At 49.1% G+C, this 17,916-nt stretch overlaps 10 protein-coding genes and 1 non-coding gene across 11 annotated transcripts; 7 read left to right on the top strand and 4 right to left on the bottom strand.

The window, feature by feature from the left end:
* The first annotated feature begins 105 nt into the window (after positions 1–105).
* On the top strand, positions 106–2,117 carry BABINDRAFT_163460 (uncharacterized protein). The gene has a single exon (XM_019129925.1). It carries the CDS (start codon positions 112–114, stop codon positions 1,639–1,641), a length of 1,530 nt encoding a protein of 509 aa, XP_018982766.1. The 5' UTR covers positions 106–111; the 3' UTR covers positions 1,642–2,117.
* On the top strand, positions 2,118–3,387 carry BABINDRAFT_163459 (uncharacterized protein). The gene has a single exon (XM_019129924.1). It carries the CDS (start codon positions 2,133–2,135, stop codon positions 3,234–3,236), a length of 1,104 nt encoding a protein of 367 aa, XP_018982765.1. The 5' UTR covers positions 2,118–2,132; the 3' UTR covers positions 3,237–3,387.
* Positions 3,388–3,894: 507 nt separating this feature from the next.
* On the top strand, positions 3,895–7,344 carry PFK1 (6-phosphofructokinase subunit alpha). Its single transcript, XM_019129923.1, has one exon. It carries the CDS (start codon positions 4,140–4,142, stop codon positions 7,050–7,052), a length of 2,913 nt encoding a protein of 970 aa, XP_018982764.1. The 5' UTR covers positions 3,895–4,139; the 3' UTR covers positions 7,053–7,344.
* A 662-nt stretch (positions 7,345–8,006) lies between these two features.
* Positions 8,007–8,483, top strand: ATP16 (F1F0 ATP synthase subunit delta; the record flags this gene model as incomplete). Its single annotated transcript, XM_019126676.1, has 1 exon — positions 8,007–8,483. The coding sequence occupies one exon, from the start codon at positions 8,007–8,009 to the stop codon at positions 8,481–8,483; it is 477 nt and encodes a 158-aa protein (XP_018982763.1).
* A 93-nt stretch (positions 8,484–8,576) lies between these two features.
* On the top strand, positions 8,577–9,070 carry BABINDRAFT_98344 (uncharacterized protein). The gene has a single exon (XM_019133028.1). The coding sequence runs from the start codon at positions 8,679–8,681 to the stop codon at positions 8,931–8,933; it is 255 nt and encodes an 84-aa protein (XP_018982762.1). The 5' UTR covers positions 8,577–8,678; the 3' UTR covers positions 8,934–9,070.
* A 448-nt stretch (positions 9,071–9,518) lies between these two features.
* Positions 9,519–10,142, bottom strand: BABINDRAFT_20086 (tRNA(adenine34) deaminase; the record flags this gene model as incomplete). The annotated part of the gene is made up of 1 exon (XM_019131235.1): positions 9,519–10,142. A coding segment is annotated over one exon (624 nt), but the record flags the coding sequence as incomplete, so codon positions are not given.
* An 807-nt stretch (positions 10,143–10,949) lies between these two features.
* On the top strand, positions 10,950–11,021 carry BABINDRAFT_t353. Its single transcript has one exon. It is a non-coding gene; the product is annotated as a tRNA-Asp (tRNA).
* Positions 11,022–11,126: 105 nt separating this feature from the next.
* Positions 11,127–12,987, bottom strand: GND1 (phosphogluconate dehydrogenase (decarboxylating)). The gene has a single exon (XM_019129922.1). It carries the CDS (start codon positions 12,598–12,600, stop codon positions 11,173–11,175), a length of 1,428 nt encoding a protein of 475 aa, XP_018982760.1. The 5' UTR covers positions 12,601–12,987; the 3' UTR covers positions 11,127–11,172.
* A 510-nt stretch (positions 12,988–13,497) lies between these two features.
* On the bottom strand, positions 13,498–14,274 carry BABINDRAFT_98219 (uncharacterized protein). Its single transcript, XM_019133025.1, has one exon. It carries the CDS (start codon positions 14,046–14,048, stop codon positions 13,614–13,616), a length of 435 nt encoding a protein of 144 aa, XP_018982759.1. The 5' UTR covers positions 14,049–14,274; the 3' UTR covers positions 13,498–13,613.
* A 354-nt stretch (positions 14,275–14,628) lies between these two features.
* On the top strand, positions 14,629–14,967 carry BABINDRAFT_10078 (uncharacterized protein; the record flags this gene model as incomplete). Its single annotated transcript, XM_019126675.1, has 1 exon — positions 14,629–14,967. One exon carries the CDS (start codon positions 14,629–14,631, stop codon positions 14,965–14,967), a length of 339 nt encoding a protein of 112 aa, XP_018982758.1.
* A 950-nt stretch (positions 14,968–15,917) lies between these two features.
* Positions 15,918–17,716, bottom strand: BABINDRAFT_163454 (flavin-containing monooxygenase). Its single transcript, XM_019129921.1, has one exon. The coding sequence runs from the start codon at positions 17,602–17,604 to the stop codon at positions 15,988–15,990; it is 1,617 nt and encodes a 538-aa protein (XP_018982757.1). The 5' UTR covers positions 17,605–17,716; the 3' UTR covers positions 15,918–15,987.
* Between the last annotated feature and the right edge of the window lie 200 nt (positions 17,717–17,916).

Raw genomic sequence — 17,916 nt, 5'->3', positions numbered from 1 at the left:
ATTTTCTATTACCATTTATACACCGCTGTCGCATTGACATATCAAACCCGAATCGATATTCCACCCGTGTCGAGTCGCAGATCCTTTGTCAAACTATCCCTCCCTCCCGCCATGTCACAATCCATAGTTATACCGCCAATGCCAATCCAACGAAAGCAGGATATCGCTTACCACGCCTCCTATGTCAGCACTCCGGAAATTCGCGCGCGTCCCGAGCCAGATAGCACCAACAGTTGCAGCGAAGATCCTGGGAGCTCGCAAGCTGGAGTTTTTGAACCTCCTGAGCTCACCATCCACAATCCCCCCAAGAACTTTCACCGGGTCATCGCCAGTGGCATCTGGATTCTCCTTGGGGGATTCACAGATGGTGCGCCTGGTGCGTTGCTTCCCACCATTGAGACGTACTACGACGTCTCTTACTCTGTAGTGTCGATGATCTGGGTCTCTAGTGCCGTGGGGTATCTCGTTGTTGCACTCCTTGCGTCGACTCTCAGCCGTTATGTCGGCCGCTCACGGTTGCCCAGTCTTGGGGTAGCCTGTCAGATGGTCATGTTTGCGATGATTTCACCTGGTGCGGCCTTCCCTATAACTGTTGTTTCCTTTTTCTTTGGTGGGATGGGGTTTGCAATCACGCTTTCCCAGTTGAATGTGTTTTTCAGTCGCCTAAAGGGTTCAGCCACCTATTTGGGCTATCTCCATGCGAGTTACGGTGTCGGTGCGACTCTTGCGCCGTTGGTATCCAAATCTATGATCAACGCGGGGGTTCAGTGGCACTATGTCTATGCGATGTTGCTCGGTGTTTCTGTGTTGAACTTCTTCAACTTAGGGATTGCCTTCAGAGGTGCCGAAGAGGATTTGAAGCCGTGGGATGGGGAAGCGATAAAGACCGGTGTGGAGCTTGATCGCCTCTCCCGGTGTACCTGTCAGGGTGGGGCGACCACCGAGGGGGTGGCTAGAAGCGGTACTGTCGGGGGTCCTTCCTGCAACATGCACACGCCTGTTGAAATAGAGCCCGCATCAGTCCGCGAGCCTTCGCTCATGCGCACTGCTCTCAAAGACAAATCCACCTGGCTTCTATCCTTCTTCCTCTTGTTCTACCAGGGTGGTGAGGTAGCGATGGGAGGCTGGATTGTCACCTTTCTCCTCAAGTCGCGTGGAGGAAACCCAAAGAACATTGCGTATGCGGCAGCTGGATTCTGGGCTGGGTTGACCCTTGGGAGAATGAGTCTTACCAGACCAGTTGAAAAATTCTTAGGTGGCCGCAGGGGCGTGATCGTGTTATTAGTCTTGTCCATCGCCTTAGCGTTGCTCACATGGGTGATTCCGCATGTGATTGTGGCTGCTGTGTTTCTCTCGCTCTGCGGGTTGGCCATTGGGCCCGTCTACACGTTGATGATCGCGGTGTCATCTCGAACCTTTCCGAGAAAGATTCAGGTGGTTTCGCTTACCATTGTCTCTGCGTTTGGTTCCTCTGGCGGAGCGGTCTTTCCGTTCTTGGTGGGTCTTATATCGCAGTATGTCGGAACCTATGCCGTTTTGCCGATTTTCATGAGCTTGCTTGGTGCTTGTTTAGGGTGCTGGTTATTATTGCCAAATATCGATCGAAATGCCAAACTGGTGTGGTGGCACTATCTTTGGTAGGACCGATGGAGCATGCGGTATTGATCTAGTACAATAATATTCTCAAAGGCGTGAGTACCGCTGAGCGTTTACTGGTTAAGGTGGCTGCTGAAATATTAGCGAGAACGTTCAAAGTGAAAGGCGTTCCAAAGGCATGATTGATCTTTCATCTTGGAAATGTATCAAACCTTGAGAGACTTGACCGATGACAGATCTGTATTTCCGGGTAATGCATGGTTTTACTCGATAGTCCCTAGATCATTTTATATTTTCAACTATTCTTATTAAGATCGCTGAAGTGTTGTAGCAACTGCTTATTTTTATTTTTCCTAGCCCCGGGTCATGCTCCCACCTTTTGCTAGTTTGCGGAAATAATTTCATACCAGCTTCCCCAGAATATTTGCATATCGGCTCATCGCGCTCCTAATGCATATCCTGCATTTGCTGGTTTTTTTTTCAACTACATTTTTCATCTTACACCCCCACCCTTATTCCTTGTAGATCCATTCACAATGCCAGAACAAGATTTTGAGGTTTTGAGATTTATAAAAACTCTCCCAGAAGCACTCATTTCCCGTGTCTTTTCCACTCTTCCGGTGGCCCATATAGAGGCGTTTTTCCATCATCCCCAGACCCGAGCCCTTGCCAGAACGCGGTACTATGCCGATGTGGTGTTGGATATGTATGACGAGGCCACCGATGCAGATGAAGAGCTTGTGTTGAAGATGCCGTACGAAGAATTTTTTGACTTGTTAGACGCAAAGTACGAGCTGATGCAGGATGAGGAGGAGGACCAGGAATTCGCCGATGCTGCCATCCAAAACTTGGAGGTGAGGTTCTTCGGGACGTTTGAGGAGTTTTCCACATTGTTTGAGGACCACGTGGTAGTGGCCTTGAACCATATGGTGGAAAAATTAACCGTGATGTTTAAGGTCGGTCTTGGCAAGACCGCAACTACTAGCGTCGACTTTTCCCCCTTTACCTGCCTCCACAACGTGTGGATGACCAAGGCTGAGGACCACGAAGCGGTGGATGGTACGTTGATGAATTTTGGGGGTGTCAAGAAGTTGACCTTTGACGAGGGTGTGATTGCCAATACTGCCGGGTTGAGCTTGCCGGCGAGCTTGATTGTTTTGGAAGTGCTAAACTTCGGTACGCTTACCATTCCAGAATCCTTCCGCTTGCCTGTTGGGTTGAAAAGCTTAGAGATGATTGGTCAGAGCATTGACGGGTTTGGAAACTTGGTGTTGCCTTCGTCCTTGCAGAACTTCTCCTTGAGTCTTAAGAAGTTCTCCGAGCTACTTCCAGTCTGGACTTTTGCCTACCCTTCGAGCTTGCGGACCTTGGCGTTGGACGGTAACGGTATCACTGAATTGGCACCATTGGGGATCGAGAGACTTCCTGCACTGGTACAGCACATTTCCTTATCGCATAACAAGCTCAGCAGCGTGCACGCGGAAATCAAGTTCCCGGAATCGCTCAGGGTGTTGAATTTGTCGAATAACGAAATCACCAGCAAATCACTCAAAAGAAAGCTCCGGGAGAGATTCACCGCAAAGGTTTACTTTGACGAAATCAAGTACTACGACGAAGCCTACCACGAGCAATTCTATTAGAAACTCTTCCAAGGTTGGCTAACCTTCTCGTCTTCACACATATCTACCGCATAAAAGTTATAGCTAAAAGCTCAATAGTCTGTTAAGGGGTATTCTATTACGGTATCAGAAGAGGTTACCCCGTTTACCTTAGATTGAATACGCATATAGTTTTGAGGTTAATTTTAGAAATCATTGTACAACTAGGATTGAAGTTTCCTAAACTACCCCAGTCCCACGGATCTAAATCGTGCATTTATTTTTGTCCACCTTCTTAGAAGGCACGTACAGTACTCGAAATAAAGGCCATTAATATCTTAGGCCATATTACACTTCAAGGGCAGCAACGCTTAAAACATAGCACTTGATGCCAAGTCTCGACCCATACGTATAAATATTCTCTCATCAATCACCTAGAGCTAGTAGTCACAACCATAGCCTTTCCTCTTAATCTCTCAATGCTTCTCGATTAATATCAACCCTCTGGATGCTGTAACCACGAGCTGTTTTCCCGCACCTGATAATCCGAGCTCAGTCCGGAATCACCTGCAGCCAGCATTCCGGTCGTCCCTGGGGTTTTGTGAGGGGCAACCGTCGTGCGCCGCACCGGCATATCAGCTGATGGCCATCCCTTCGCAACGAGGAAGCTTTGAGCCTGCTCGCCTATTCCTATAGGCTTGTTCTTCCAACGATCCCAAACCAAGTCTACTCAATTGACCTGTTATTTCATTTTATACCATCGGTTAGTTGCCAATTGCAAACCCTACAGTTGTGAACATTGCTAGGATAGCTTCTCAGATAAAGTTAACGTCAATTCTCAGGTCATCAACTCTCAGGTCAATTCTCAGGTCAGTTCTCAGGTCAATTCTCAGGTCAATTCTCAGTACAGGTTGAATTTTCTCATCATCGCCTTTGATTTCCACCATGTCATACATCTCCGGCGTAGCATTCACTTCGCTTGTAACCACCTCCCACGAGGCCTATCTCGCGGCGATCGCATTTTATACCGGTCTCGGCTTCACAATCGTGCGCAACTACACCAAGACCGTTAACCTCCAAGAAGGTAGCTACAACTTGGCGGGTATTTCCGCCGGATCGCTCCGCGAGTGCTGGCTTGAGAGTTTCCCTCTCACGCCGCTCGGGGCCACGGGTGCAAAGAAGCCGGCGCAAGAGTGCACTTCTGTCCAAACAACCGACGAGACGGTGTTAAAGCTCCGTTTGGCGACGGACTCCACGGACCACGCAGTATGCCAGTTACCAAACTCTGGTGCGGTCGTGTTTTTCTCCGCAAATATCGCAGAGCTCCGCCGCAAGCTCGCGGCAATGGACATCCCAACCATCGAAGAACCAGCTGCCCATGTGGACTTCTATGTGCACGACCCGTTGGGCAACCGCATCGGGTTCTCCTCTCAGCAGCGCCCATTTCTTGCACCATGCCTTTCCGCGGACCAGTACACGGAGGACTCCCCGGAAGCGGTTGCGGCACCACGGCGCGCGGCCTCCGGCAAGAAGAAGATTGCCGTGATGACATCGGGCGGAGATGCGCCCGGAATGAACCCCGCGGTACGCGCGGTCGTGCGTGCGGGGATCTATGCGGGCTTTGACGTGTTTGCGATCTACGAGGGTTACGAAGGGCTCGTCGGTGGCGGTGCGCAGATCAAGCAAATGGCGTGGGCAGACGTCCGCGGATGGTTGTCTCTCGGTGGAACGTTGATCGGAACAGCGCGGTGTGCTGCGTTCCGAGAGCGTGCGGGGCGGCTCCAGGCGTGCTACAATTTGATTGTACAGGGCATTGATGCGTTGGTTGTCTGTGGCGGTGACGGCTCTCTTACCGGCGCCGACACCTTCAGATCTGACTGGCCATCTCTCACGGCGGAGCTCGTGTCACTCGGAAGGCTCACCCCCGAACAGATCGCACCATACCCCGAGTTGACTGTCGTGGGGTTGGTCGGCTCTATTGACAACGACATGGCCACCACCGACACAACCATCGGTGCGTACTCGTCGCTCGAACGCATCTGCGAGATGGTCGACTACATCGACGCGACGGCAAACTCGCACTCGCGCGCATTCGTGGTGGAGGTCATGGGCCGCCACTGCGGTTGGTTGGCGCTCATGGCAGGCTTGGCGACCGGTGCGGACTACATCTTCATCCCGGAGCGTCCTCCGAAAAAGGACGAGTGGGCCGCGGAATTGCGTGCGGTCGCGCACCGCCACCGGGAGAAGGGCAAGCGCCGTACAACGGTGATTGTGGCTGAAGGCGCCATCGACGACGAGCTCAACCCCATCACCAGCGATGACGTGCAGGCAGTGCTCAGCGGCATGGGTCTTGACTCGCGTATCACTACGTTGGGTCACGTACAGCGCGGGGGTTCGGCCGTCGCGTACGATCGTGCGCTCGCGACGCTCCAGGGCTGCGAGGCGGTGTACGCGATTGCGGAAATGGAGCCGGGCACGCCATCGCCGATGATTGGTGTTCAGGGGAATAAGATTGTTCGCACACCGCTCGTGGAGGCAGTGAGAGTCACCCAGTCGGTGGCCAAGGCCATTGAGGCCCGCGACTTTGACGCCGCCATGGCGTTGCGTGACGCCGAGTTTAGTGACACGTACAAGATGTTCATATCGACGTCGATGTGCGACGACGGGCGCGACATTCTTCCCGAATCCGCGCGCTTAAACATCGGGATCATCCATGTGGGTGCACCCTCGTCGGGATTGAACCCGGCCACGCGTGCGGCGGCGCTCTACTGCTTGTCCAAGGGCCATAGTCTCTTTGCGATTGAGAACGGGTTCACGGGGCTCATCTCTGAGGGCCGACTCCGCAAGCTTGAGTGGTTGGACGTGGAGAACTGGCACAATTTGGGGGGCTCTGAGATTGGCACCAACCGAAGTCTCCCGTCGGAAAACTTTGGCCAGGTCGCGTACTGCTTGCAGAAGTTTGCGCTCGACGGGTTGATTATCGTGGGGGGGTTTGAAGCGTTTGTGGCGTTGCACGAGTTGGAGACCGCGCGTCCGAACTACCCCGTGTTCCGCATCCCGCTTGTTTGTCTCCCCGCGACACTTTCAAACAATGTTCCCGGGACGGAGTATTCCTTGGGGTCCGACACCTGTTTGAACGTGTTGACCGGTTACTGCGACGCGATCAAGCAATCCGCGTCAGCGTCGCGGCGCCGGATTTTCGTTGTGGAGGTGCAAGGGGGGAATTCCGGATACCTCGCAGCCTTCACATCGCTCATCACCGGCGCCCTTGCGACGTACGCGCCGGAGGAAAAGGTGACGTTGAGAAAGATCCAGGAAGACATTGCGCTTCTCCACGAATCCTTCTCCAAGGATGTTGGTGACAACCGTGGCGGCAAGTTGCTCATCCGCAACGAAAAAGCGTCAAAGATTTATTCCACCGAGTTGATTGCGGACATTATCAAGGAGAGTGGTAAAGGCCGATTTGAGAGTAGAACCGCGATCCCAGGGCACGTGCAACAGGGTCGCGCACCATCGTCGTTGGACCGCACCTACGCCGCCAGGCTCGCCATCAAGAGCTGCATGTTCATCGAGTACTTGGTGCGCGAGGGGCGCAGCTCGCGTGGTGAGCCAACCGTGCCGTACGACGAGTACTTTGTCAAGTCGGTAGAACGCCATATGTTGCCTGGTGGCAAGACCGCTGTCGTGATTGGAGTTGAGGCGGCCGAGATCAAGTTCCGTGACATTTCGGACTTGTGGACGCACGAGGCAAATGTGGAGTTGCGTAAGGGCCGTACCATTCACTGGCAGCATATGAACGGTGTGACCGATATGTTGAATGGCCGTGCGGTCATGCGCGAACGCACGGGCTCGCAATAATATGTCGAAAGGTAAGTTATGATGTGCCATGTCGTAGGCTTGCAGATTTTTCTGTCAAGTCCATTCTGGGTAGGGGGGCAGGGAACAGCTATGTAATCTCTCTATAATATTATTTTTTGAACTATTCTGCCGGATGACGACTTTGAATCCTTAGTTGTTGTCCACAGGACTATTTCTCTGAGTATTTACGTTTTAGAAACGATTATATTGCGATTCAAGTGATGTACATAGTGGATACCATTGACTATGAGAAAAGTTTTTGTTCTATGCAATAGATTTAATCGAGGCGATACAAGCTATTATTTGGTTTAAATTTCTCCGGTTAGTCTTCAACTTCGATTTAAAATAGTGGTCAGGCTGAACCTTCTGGAAAATAACAGACAATTAGGCGTCGTACATTTTACTCTTATGAGAAGCCTTTTCTCGGTTTCTCCCATCCATGAGTGACAGTCTGTCGCACAGGTTAGCGTCGTATGGGCTAATTGCCAATCTTTCAAAACCTCTATCCAAAGATTTAGTAGTAAATTGGCCATTTTGATACCTAGGAGTCTGATTGTAGAAGATCAGTATGACCCCTCCTAAAGACAGCGGCGCTCACAATCTGAAATAAATCCAACCTACACCTGTTGCCCAGGACAATCCATTATGTCTCCTGGTACGCGGCCTAAACCTCTATTTTGGGACCTCACCATGTGGACTCGGTCCCTGCCGGACTCGGCACTCCCGGTCATATTCAATCACGTGCCGTCTTTCACGTGACAGAGCCGAAAATTTTGCGCGAACAGCGCGTGGATATTGGCTTCCACCCAATCAACGGCCATTTCTCACTCCCGAAATCTTTCAGCGGTTCGCAGGATAACGTGTAGAGGGTTACGCAGCGGTTAATATAGGCGCTTATAACAGCTACGCAGCTCAGAGATCCCTTTTCCTTACTTCCGTCTCCTACCACGCACAATGTTCAGACAACAACTCAGCCAATTAGCCAGAAGATCCGTCAGATCCTACGCTGCCGCCGCCGAGGCCGCCACCTCCGACGTCTTGAAGTTGTCGTTGACCTCTCCACACCAGGCCATCTTCAACAACAAGGCTGTCAAGCAGGTCAACATTCCATCCATCTCCGGTGAATTGGGTATCTTGGCTTCCCACGTTCCTATCATCGAGCAGTTGGTCCCAGGTCTCGTTGAAGTCACCCCGGTTGAGGGTGAAACTGAGCAGTATTTTGTCTCTGGTGGTGTCGCTACCATGCAACCAGACAACACCTTGTCCATCACCGCCATCGAAGCGTACAAGGCCGAAGACTTTTCCGCTGATGAGATCAGAACCTTGATTGCCGCTGCCCAGAAGAACGTTTCCTCTGCTGACGAAGCCGTTGCTGCCGAAGCCGCCATCCAGTTGGAGGTCTTGGAAGTCTTGCAGACCATTGCCAAATAAATACATTAGATCCCACGAGTGTCACAAAATTACGAATATAAGTTCAAAAAAGAGTCGATCCGAGTGTAGGGCCCCTGACCAAAAGCAATCCATGTTATGGTGATGCATCGGCCAACCTTTAAATATTATTTAGCGGTGACCAGTGGTTTTAACCGAAATCTCCGGTTTCTGTGGGGAATGAGCTAGCTCCGCGGTATGCATTTTGAGAAACTAGGTAAGGCCGGGAGAGTTTACAGAGGGGTTTATCCGCAGGTTTCGGTATTGAAAATGCAACTACACGGAAATGGGTTCAATGGCAATTATATTGTGAGTGCAGTTTTATCCCAAATGAAGGGTAACTTACAAGCTTATGCAATGGATGTTCTGTCCGGGTACTTTCAGTCCTTGCTTGGAGGATCATTCACAATATCCGTCAGACCTCCTGGTCTAATTAGGAAAGGGGTAATGTAACGGAAATTTTTCATTATCAAACACTAGTTTTATTTGCCAAATGTTTCTATCAATTTGTGACATGATGCTAGCTCAACGATTCTATCAATTTGTGACATGATGCTAGCTCAACGATTCTATCAATTTGTGACATGATACTAGCTCAATGATCCTATCAATTTGTGACATGATGCTAGCTCAACGATCCTATTAATTTGTGATATGGTGCTAGTTCAATGTTAAATGCTCCCATTGGTTCAGACTATGTTGCCTTTTCTGCATGACATCTCACCTCTATTCCACCCGTCTGACCTTCTCGGAATGCTCTTCTTCATCGCTAATATCCCGCTTGGCCCTCTCGTCTCGCGGTAGCGCAAACAAATCGTAGTGGATCACGTCAAAGATCAGCATGAACGCTTCCTCTTCCTCGGCTGTCGCAAAGTCATACTCCTCAAGGAACACCCTATCTGCGTTCTTTCTAATACCCTCCAAAAAGCTCCTCAAATGATAGAACTCCAGCTGTGGCATCATCTCGTGGTCACGCAAGCTCTGGGAGAGCTTTCCTTCGTCGCTATTTTCGTAGACCACCGTTCCATCCTTCGAAAGGTCGTACATGTGTGCGCGGCCCTCGCCGTACGTCTCCACAAACTCGTCTCGGGATGTGTACAACTTGTAGTTCAACTGAGGAAACTCCAACTTAAACACGTTATAGCTCTTTTTAATCTTTGGCTGTGGAGCGTTTGGATTAACCTGGTTGTAGAACTGGCGGAGAAGGAGTACCGCCTCGAGCCGGAAGATCCCGGGGTACGAAACGTATGTAGAAGCGTCTTGAGGGGTTTGTCTCCTGTTAATATTGAGAACCGAGCCGTTACCACCAAACCGGTCGTTCAGACATCCAAAATAGATCTTCTTGAGCCCCAATTGTTTCAAGGCACTCGCGCACATCACGCAGGGCTCAACTGTCACGTAGAGCACCACGCCGTGCATATACTCCACCACCTCCCGATTATCCTTAAACTGTTTCTGGGCCAAGATCTTTTCAAGTGCAATGAATTCGGCATGGCGCGTTCCACAGAGCGACGCGTTGGTGTCGTTGTAGCCTGTGGCAATCACCTTCTGGGTGGGGGTGTGGTAGTAGATGCAGCCCACGGGCACTTCCTTCAGGCAAAGGGACTTGTATGCCACTAAAAGCGCGTACGCCATGTTTTGGAAGTGCGCTGAGAGGTCTGTTAAGTCGGACATGGAATATAGTGGGTTATATGGCTATCGGACGAGCTGTATGGAGATGGCTTCTTGAATAATTTTTCAGATACTGGTAAGATGCAGGAGATACATATGCAGCGGCGCTGTCTCCACCTTGACACTGGCAGGGGTTCTTGATAAATTGGTACTAGATGATACGATGAGTTGTTACCTTCAGGAGACAACAATAATCAAAGTATAAGGCTCAAAATAATACTCTGTTTGTCCCCCATTTTATGAGCGTCTAAAGCTGATTCCGGCGTAGCCCTAATATGGATAGGTGTAGTATACAACTGTCCGACCTTTGGCTTAAACCACCTAATTACGAATATCGGGGTTTCCGGAAGGATGGCAGCTACCCTTCTCCAGTCCGGTTGTTTTGATTTGTCTTTTGTGAGGATATACTCCACCTTTGGTCTTGTAATCATCCAAGCCCACGAGCACCATGTTGAAACCTGTAATGCCAACCACGCTTTGTTATAGAGGATGGCAAAAAGAGAAGGCTAAGGGATTTACTGTATTTCCAGTCATTTGGAAGTTTGCATATCTTGCCTCTTGAAAATATTTTGTAATTGATTCATTCACAATAATCATCTCACATTGTGTATCAGAGAGAAATAATGATGTCAAATATATTAAAGGTTATATTACCCTTAGAAATAATAATATTTTTTTGCTTTAATGCCACTAGTAAACAACCAATCTGCTATGTACATATCCTACTTAATATAAATGGTGGCATACACAATTTTCAGTTTCGAAGGCTGCAGCCATGTTTTTTACATCTAAACCTTATCCGTGATAGTTTAGTGGCTAGAATCCCCGCTTGTCGCGCGGGGGACCGGGGTTCAATTCCCCGTCGCGGAGTTCTTTTTTAACCTTTTCAGAACTCTGCTCTATCATTTGCCCACCATAAAAAATAAGCTACACCCTAGAAAGACTCAGACCAATGGTGTCACTGATTTATTTCCATCTACATTAATGTTAAAAGATACAGAATATACTCATTCACACTCGCTTAGGCGTCGTAGGTGGAGGCAGAAACGTTACCACCCTTACCCGTCCAGTTGACGTGGATGCTCTGGCCGGCTGGCAAGGTCGCGGAGGCGGCCTCTGGCAAGACCTGGAAGGTGTGGGCACCGAAGTAATCACGCTGGGCCTGCAACAAGTTGGCTGGTAAGCTCGCGGATCTGTAACCGTCGTAGAACGCCAAGGCGGTAGAGAAGGCTGGGGTTGGGATACCGGACTTGACGGCTTCGCCGATGGTGTTTCTCCAACCGGACTGAGCCTTGGTGATGGCATTCTTGAAGAAAGGCTGCAACAACAAGTTCTCCAAGTCTGGGGTCGCTCTATAGGCAGAGGTGATTTCACCCAAGAAGACAGATCTGATGATACAGCCACCTCTCCACATCAAAGCAATAGCAGCGTTGTTCAACTCCCACTTGTACTCCTTGGCGGCCTCACGGATCAACATAAACCCCTGGGCGTAAGAGATGATCTTCGAGGCGTACAAAGCCTGTTCCAAGTCGTCGACGAACTGCTTCTTGTCGGTGATCTTGGACACTTGTGGACCCGCCAAGGCTTTGGAGGCACGAACTCTCTCTTCCTTCAAGGCCGACAAGCATCTGGCAAAGACAGCCTCACCAATGAGGGTAACTGGCATACCCAAGTCCAAAGCGTTGATGGCGGTCCACTTACCGGTACCCTTTTGGCCAGCAGAGTCCAAGATCTTTTCAACCATTGGCTTGCCGTCGACGTCGTCGAACGCCAAAATGTCCTTGGTGATGTCAATCAAGAAAGAGTCCAAAACCCCCTTGTTCCACTGGGCAAAGACCTCGCCAATCTCCTTGGAGGAAAAGCCACCAACGCGCTTCATCAAGTCGTAGGCCTCACTGATCAATTGCATGTCACCGTACTCGATACCATTGTGGACCATCTTGACGTAGTGTCCGGCGCCGGCATCACCGACCCAGTCGCAGCATGGCTCGCCGTCGGACTTGGCAGCAATGGACTGGAAAATCTCCTTGATGTGTGGCCAGGCCTCCTTGGCACCACCTGGCATCAAGGATGGGCCGTATCTGGCACCTTCCTCACCACCGGAAACACCGGAACCGACAAACAAGATGTCCTTGGCCTTCAATTCCTCGTATCTTCTGTTGGTGTCCGGGAAGTGGGAGTTACCACCGTCGATGATGATGTCACCCTTGTCCAAGTATGGCACCAATTGGTCGATGAAGGCATCGACTGGGCTACCGGCCTTGACAAGAATAATGATTCTTCTTGGGGACTTCAAGTTGGAGACGAGTTCTTCGATGGAACGAGCACCGATGATGGACTTGCCCTTGGCTTCGTTTTCCATGAAGTGGTCGACCTTGTTGACAGTACGGTTGTAGGCGACGACGGTGTAACCGTGATCAGCAGCGTTCAAAATCAAGTTTTGACCCATAACGGCCAAACCGATTAAACCAATATCACCACTAGAGACGTTAGTACAAGAACAGGGTTGAGAAATTTCCCGGAGGGCGGCGAAAGGCCGCACCCAGAGGGCTCCAATTGATGAGGTTGACAGCTGGAAAGCAACGGCAATGCATGATGGGATCTTTACGGAAGCTGACCAGACAGCGTTTTGAAGATTGTCTCCACAACCGGTTCCGTGCTGCCATTACCTTCCAATCATGGATCGCCAATGGCATTGGAGCAATACTTCGTCCTTGCCCTCATATCCATCAATTGCCATTCTGTTCTATTAAAGGTAGGTGACATACGTTGGAGCAGACATTTTTATAAGTAAGTTATTAAATTAATAATATGTGGGGGAAAAGAAAGTCGAAGCAAGGACTGAAACAAGGGGCGGGACGCACGTATATATAGAAATTACCGATTTTCCAAAGGATAAAAAGTTGGGCGGTGCGTGGTGTGGGTCCGTCCAAAGAACCGGGTTGCCCGGGGATCAGAGGGGAAATTACTAAGGAGGCGTGCCCGTACCGCCTGGCTTAGGCCTTGTTACGAGTCTCTGACTAATAGTTACTCGGTGCAGGCGGTATTTGAGGACTGCAAAACTCCGAGCGGTTTCGGGGGGTGCGTGTTCACACGTGACGACTGTCCGGTAGGGCACACGGAATTTGAGACACCACCTATCTATTCGGCAGCAATTATGCTGGTCATGGCGGGTAACAACTGACATTCGGAGTTTCTCCCCCCTTCTCCATGTTTTTGAATGCAGCATATGCTTCTCTAGGCACTAGTGGCGGTATATTAATTGGATTGCTAAGTTTAGACGACTAGCTCTGTCTGTAAGTGATCGCGCTCACTCAGAAAAGCGGAACTTGGTTTAAAGTGTACTCCCTGACACTTGTATACGGACGCCATTAATGTTAAGGACCATGGGCTCTGGGAAGTTTCAGCGTCGATGATCTTTCCGAGTCACCCGCCGAGAGATATAGCGATAAGGTTGGGAGGCTAAATGCATGGAAGGCAATCTCCCGAGCCTCCACCAACACCAGCCACACGTGCCCTTGCGTCTTGACCGGCAGGAGTAAGTCGGTTTGAGACCATGAAGTTTCCGGTAAATACGCATACCTTGAACGTTCCTGGTAGCAACTCTATATAAACCACGTGACGGGTAAATGTTGCACCGATCGGTGGAAAGCATAGGCTATCTATATCAACTGGAAGCCACCATCGGTGTGGTATACCTAGTAGGTAATAGTAAATACTGTTGGCTAAAAGAAAATTCCTTCCATCCGTGAGATATACATGAAACGAGGAGGAGTCGATGTGTTTATATACTGAAGGAAGATATGATACCGAAATGTCCGATGAAAGATGTATAACCATAATTCTATCGGAGATAAGATATCGACCAACAACGACTGTCTGAATGAGTACAACCATTTTATTTCCCTGGTTGGTTGGGCTACTATTCTCTCCCTGGGGGGCTTTGGAAGTTTAACAAGCGAATATTGCGGAAATATTCCTAATGGCAACCCGCCAAATGAACCTGCATTTGTTGAGGGCTTTTTCAAACCGGTGCGGCGAGGCAACCCCACAATAAGCATACATGTAACGAGGGGGGGGGGGGTCGAATATCCGGACTTGCAATGTTCTGAAACTCAATGGTTATCTATACGGATAACCTCACCATGAAAGGAGAGATATTTGAGCGTACCAACCTATTGGATGTTTTCAGCGTGGATAATAAATAAAAGAATGGCTCGCATTAGAGGTTACTATACGCGTCCTGCAACTCCTCCCTTTTCCGAAGTGGTGTGATATGGTTATCCTAGTGGTATATAAGGGTCACCTCGCCTTCCTCTAAAAATCATACAACTAGGTGGTAACCGCGATGCTTATCCACACGACAATACCAGTGCAGATACTGACACCTATATTTCAGGATATATATGCCGCCAACAACTCTCTAGTCACTAAGCGTGATGTTGCTACTAATTTCACCACTGGTGGAATATTGGCTATGATGTCGCAGTTCGCCGGCGACAATCAAGGCTCAGCGTTTGGTGATTACGATCAAGTACTGGAAACTATTAACACCGCGCTTGCGAACAACCACTTCTATGATGCCATTATGTTGGTAACGTTCTTTGACGTGTTACGAGCCAATGAATACAATGAGACCGCTACTATCGAGGATTTAAACTTCATGCCGGCTGGTGAATGGCAGTCGATCACTGAGGACTACTTTAGCTCCTGGAATCATACGAATGTGATGTCTGACGTGCCTCCATCGGTAGCATTTGCCACGCAGGCAATTATTAGAGGGATGGTTGAAGAAACACGGCTGCGGGTGGGTTAAGCAATTGACTACGATTGTAGTTCAACTCACATAGTTTGGACCTGTGACTGCTTGGACGCTGCGGACAGTTTGGACCCGAGTCAAACTTACGGTCCGGGTAGGGCCCAACAGAAAAACAACTGTTACATAACCCTTGGTCCAGGTAGACCCATTTCAGGTAACCTTGTTATAACCCGAGCTGGAGAACTAATGATGCACTGCATATCTAGTTACTCATGCCAGAACAACGTTAGTGGACACGCGCATGGCAACGGGGACTGTCAAGTGTGTGTTAGCAATCGAGCGACTGGATGCTAGATTTTGGAGGGTTATAACTTGAATGCATAGTTGTATTCAGCTCCGGTGATGCTAATGCTTCACTGTGTTTATCTATAATCTTTTTTTTTCCTATTTTTTCTTCGTTATTTTTCCTTTTCGCTCTGAAATTGATGGATCTCGTTTCACTACTTTTATCTTGTATTACAGGGGGAAGGTTGTCATTAATGAATAGGTTTCAAATGCCTTGTGAGTACCGGTGTCTTGATTGCACCTTGTTTGCTTGTCGCTGGCTAGTTCCTGGATATAACTGAGTACTTGAAGTGTTCATATAAGTGAAGAATGTACTTTAATACGTTCCTAACACAAACCCCCATCTAACGCCTCAACTAATACTTGTTGTCTGGTCCTGTAATCGATGTAGGCCTCTGAAAATTCTGATTCACCGTTAGTACCCAAAGACTGTAGCGATTTCCGTAGAGGTAATCCTGATTCGTATTCTTACGTGTGTATCAGGAAAAAGAATTAAAAAGCTTACATCCATGCTAGAGCTCAAATAATAATGTCGACATAGGTTTGGATGAAACCTAGATGATGCTTAGTCAATAGTTTTTAAACTATTGAAATTTACCACTCATACAACCCGGTGGGTTAAAATCTACAGCGGACATGAAATATTAATCATATTAAAACATCGGCGTTAATCTCTGCGAAGAGTTACCTAACTGTCAGGACAGGATAAAAGTGCCGTGATCCAGCACATGTCTAGACAAGAATGAAATCTCTGCTGTAGTCCTTTTCGGCATCATCGATTAGCTCGACGTACGATTTAATCCCACCAATATAGTTCAAAGCTTCAATAGTCTTCCCCTCCACATTGGAGCCCATGAACCAAGACTTGGTTTCTGGAAACAAGGTTGCTTCACATAAATCATTCACCCTCTTTCTCCATTCCTGTTCGGCCTTGGCACTAGGGACAATGTACTTCAAGTTGTTCTTCTTTACGTGGTTGATGGCATTCAACGCCCAGTCAGATTGGATGGTGGTACACGTTGGGCCGTTGGAGAAGGCGGTCGGGCCTTGAGGACCGTACATGAAAAAGAAATTCGGCATGTCGGCAATAGTCATTCCTAAATGGGTAAAGGTGCCGTTCTTCCACTTGTCGCTCAACTTGAGACCATTTTGGCCCCTGATATCAACCTGGGTAAAACCACCAGTAACAGCATCAAAGCCAGTGGCAAAAACGACAATATCAAAGTCAAACTCCTGGGTAGTGGTCCTGATCCCAGTTTCGGTGAACTCAACGATAGAGTCGTTGCGCAAATCCACGATATCCACATTGTCCTGATTGAAAGCCTCGTAGAAGTTTTGCTCCAACGATGGTCTCTTGGTGAAGATCCAGTATGGCTGCTGGGTTGGGGCTAAAAGCTCGGCCTTTCTTGGGTCCTTGACTCTGGCACGTACAGAGTCCTTCCAGAACTCATAACAATACTTGTTGGCATCCTTGTTGGTGACCGCGTCTAAAAAGTTACCGGAAACAAAACGCAACCCGCCGGTCTCGTAGATCTTGGCCAACTGCTCCCTACGTTCCTCTGGCATCAAATCAGTGTACCTGTATGGAATGTTGGTCCAGGTGAAACCAGCAGAGCTCTTCTTGATGGCGGCTTCAGTCTCAGCAAAGTTCTTGTTGTTCTCTGGGGCGTCAGGGGTCAACTTGCGCTGCCTCATCGGGATGGCCGTGTTGATGTTTCTCTGGAATACGGTCAATGAGCTAACTTCCGAGGCGATTTCCTGGATTAATTGGACACCAGATGCACCCGTTCCGATTACCGCAACCTTTTTGCCCTTGATATCGACGCCAGACCATGGCCAGTCAGCGGTGTGGAACCACTGGCCCTTGTACCCTTCCTGGTTCCTGAACTGTGGAATTATCTTCTTAGCAGCAAAACCAGTACAGAAAACAATGTGGGTAGCAGTACTGACAATCTCTCCAAGATCGGTGGACTGGGAAGTGACTGTCCACTTATTGGAGGCATCATTCCAGTGGCAAGCCGTCACAGTAGAGTTGAAGGTGAAGTCCTTGGAAATCTGCAACTTTTCGTCTACGTGCTTGAAGTAAGCCTGGATTTCCTTCCATCCCGGATACAACTCAGTGAACTTGAATACATCCCATGACTCCTCCAAAAACAATTGGTAGATCGGGATGTCCGAGTCAACTCTAGCGCCTGGATAACGATTGTGGTGCCAGACACCACCGATAGCGGAGCCCTTTTCATAGCCGTGAACGTTGTAGCCGGCCTTTCTAAGGTTGTATAAAGATCTGACGGCGCCAAAGCCCCCACCAACGACAATGGCATCGTAGTGAATGATATCAACGGTCATAGTGTCTAGTTTGGTATAGAACTGCGAAACTTGCTGATAAACTTTGAGGTTGAAAAGCCAAAGGATTGGCCAGCCGTTTTATAGTCATCTCTAGTTGGATGTGAGGAACCCAACGCTATATTAGAAGAAGTGCTCTGCGCGAGAGAGATTCATATACTCATTTTGACTAAAACGCTGGAACTCCTGCGCGGGAGATGTATTCATACCCCAAGATGCATATTTCCGCTGCCTCTATACCGGCTATAAGCTGCATTAATGTAACTGGATATTTTGTAACGCAAACCCCTCACTTGGTTTAGGGGTTGGAACATT

Source organism: Babjeviella inositovora, assembly GCF_001661335.1.
Source record: "Babjeviella inositovora NRRL Y-12698 unplaced genomic scaffold BABINscaffold_15, whole genome shotgun sequence".
In the NCBI taxonomy this organism is placed as follows: Eukaryota; Fungi; Ascomycota; class Pichiomycetes; order Serinales; genus Babjeviella; species Babjeviella inositovora.
Note: the sequence above shows the minus strand (reverse complement) of the source record. Positions and strands in the feature narration are given on the sequence as shown.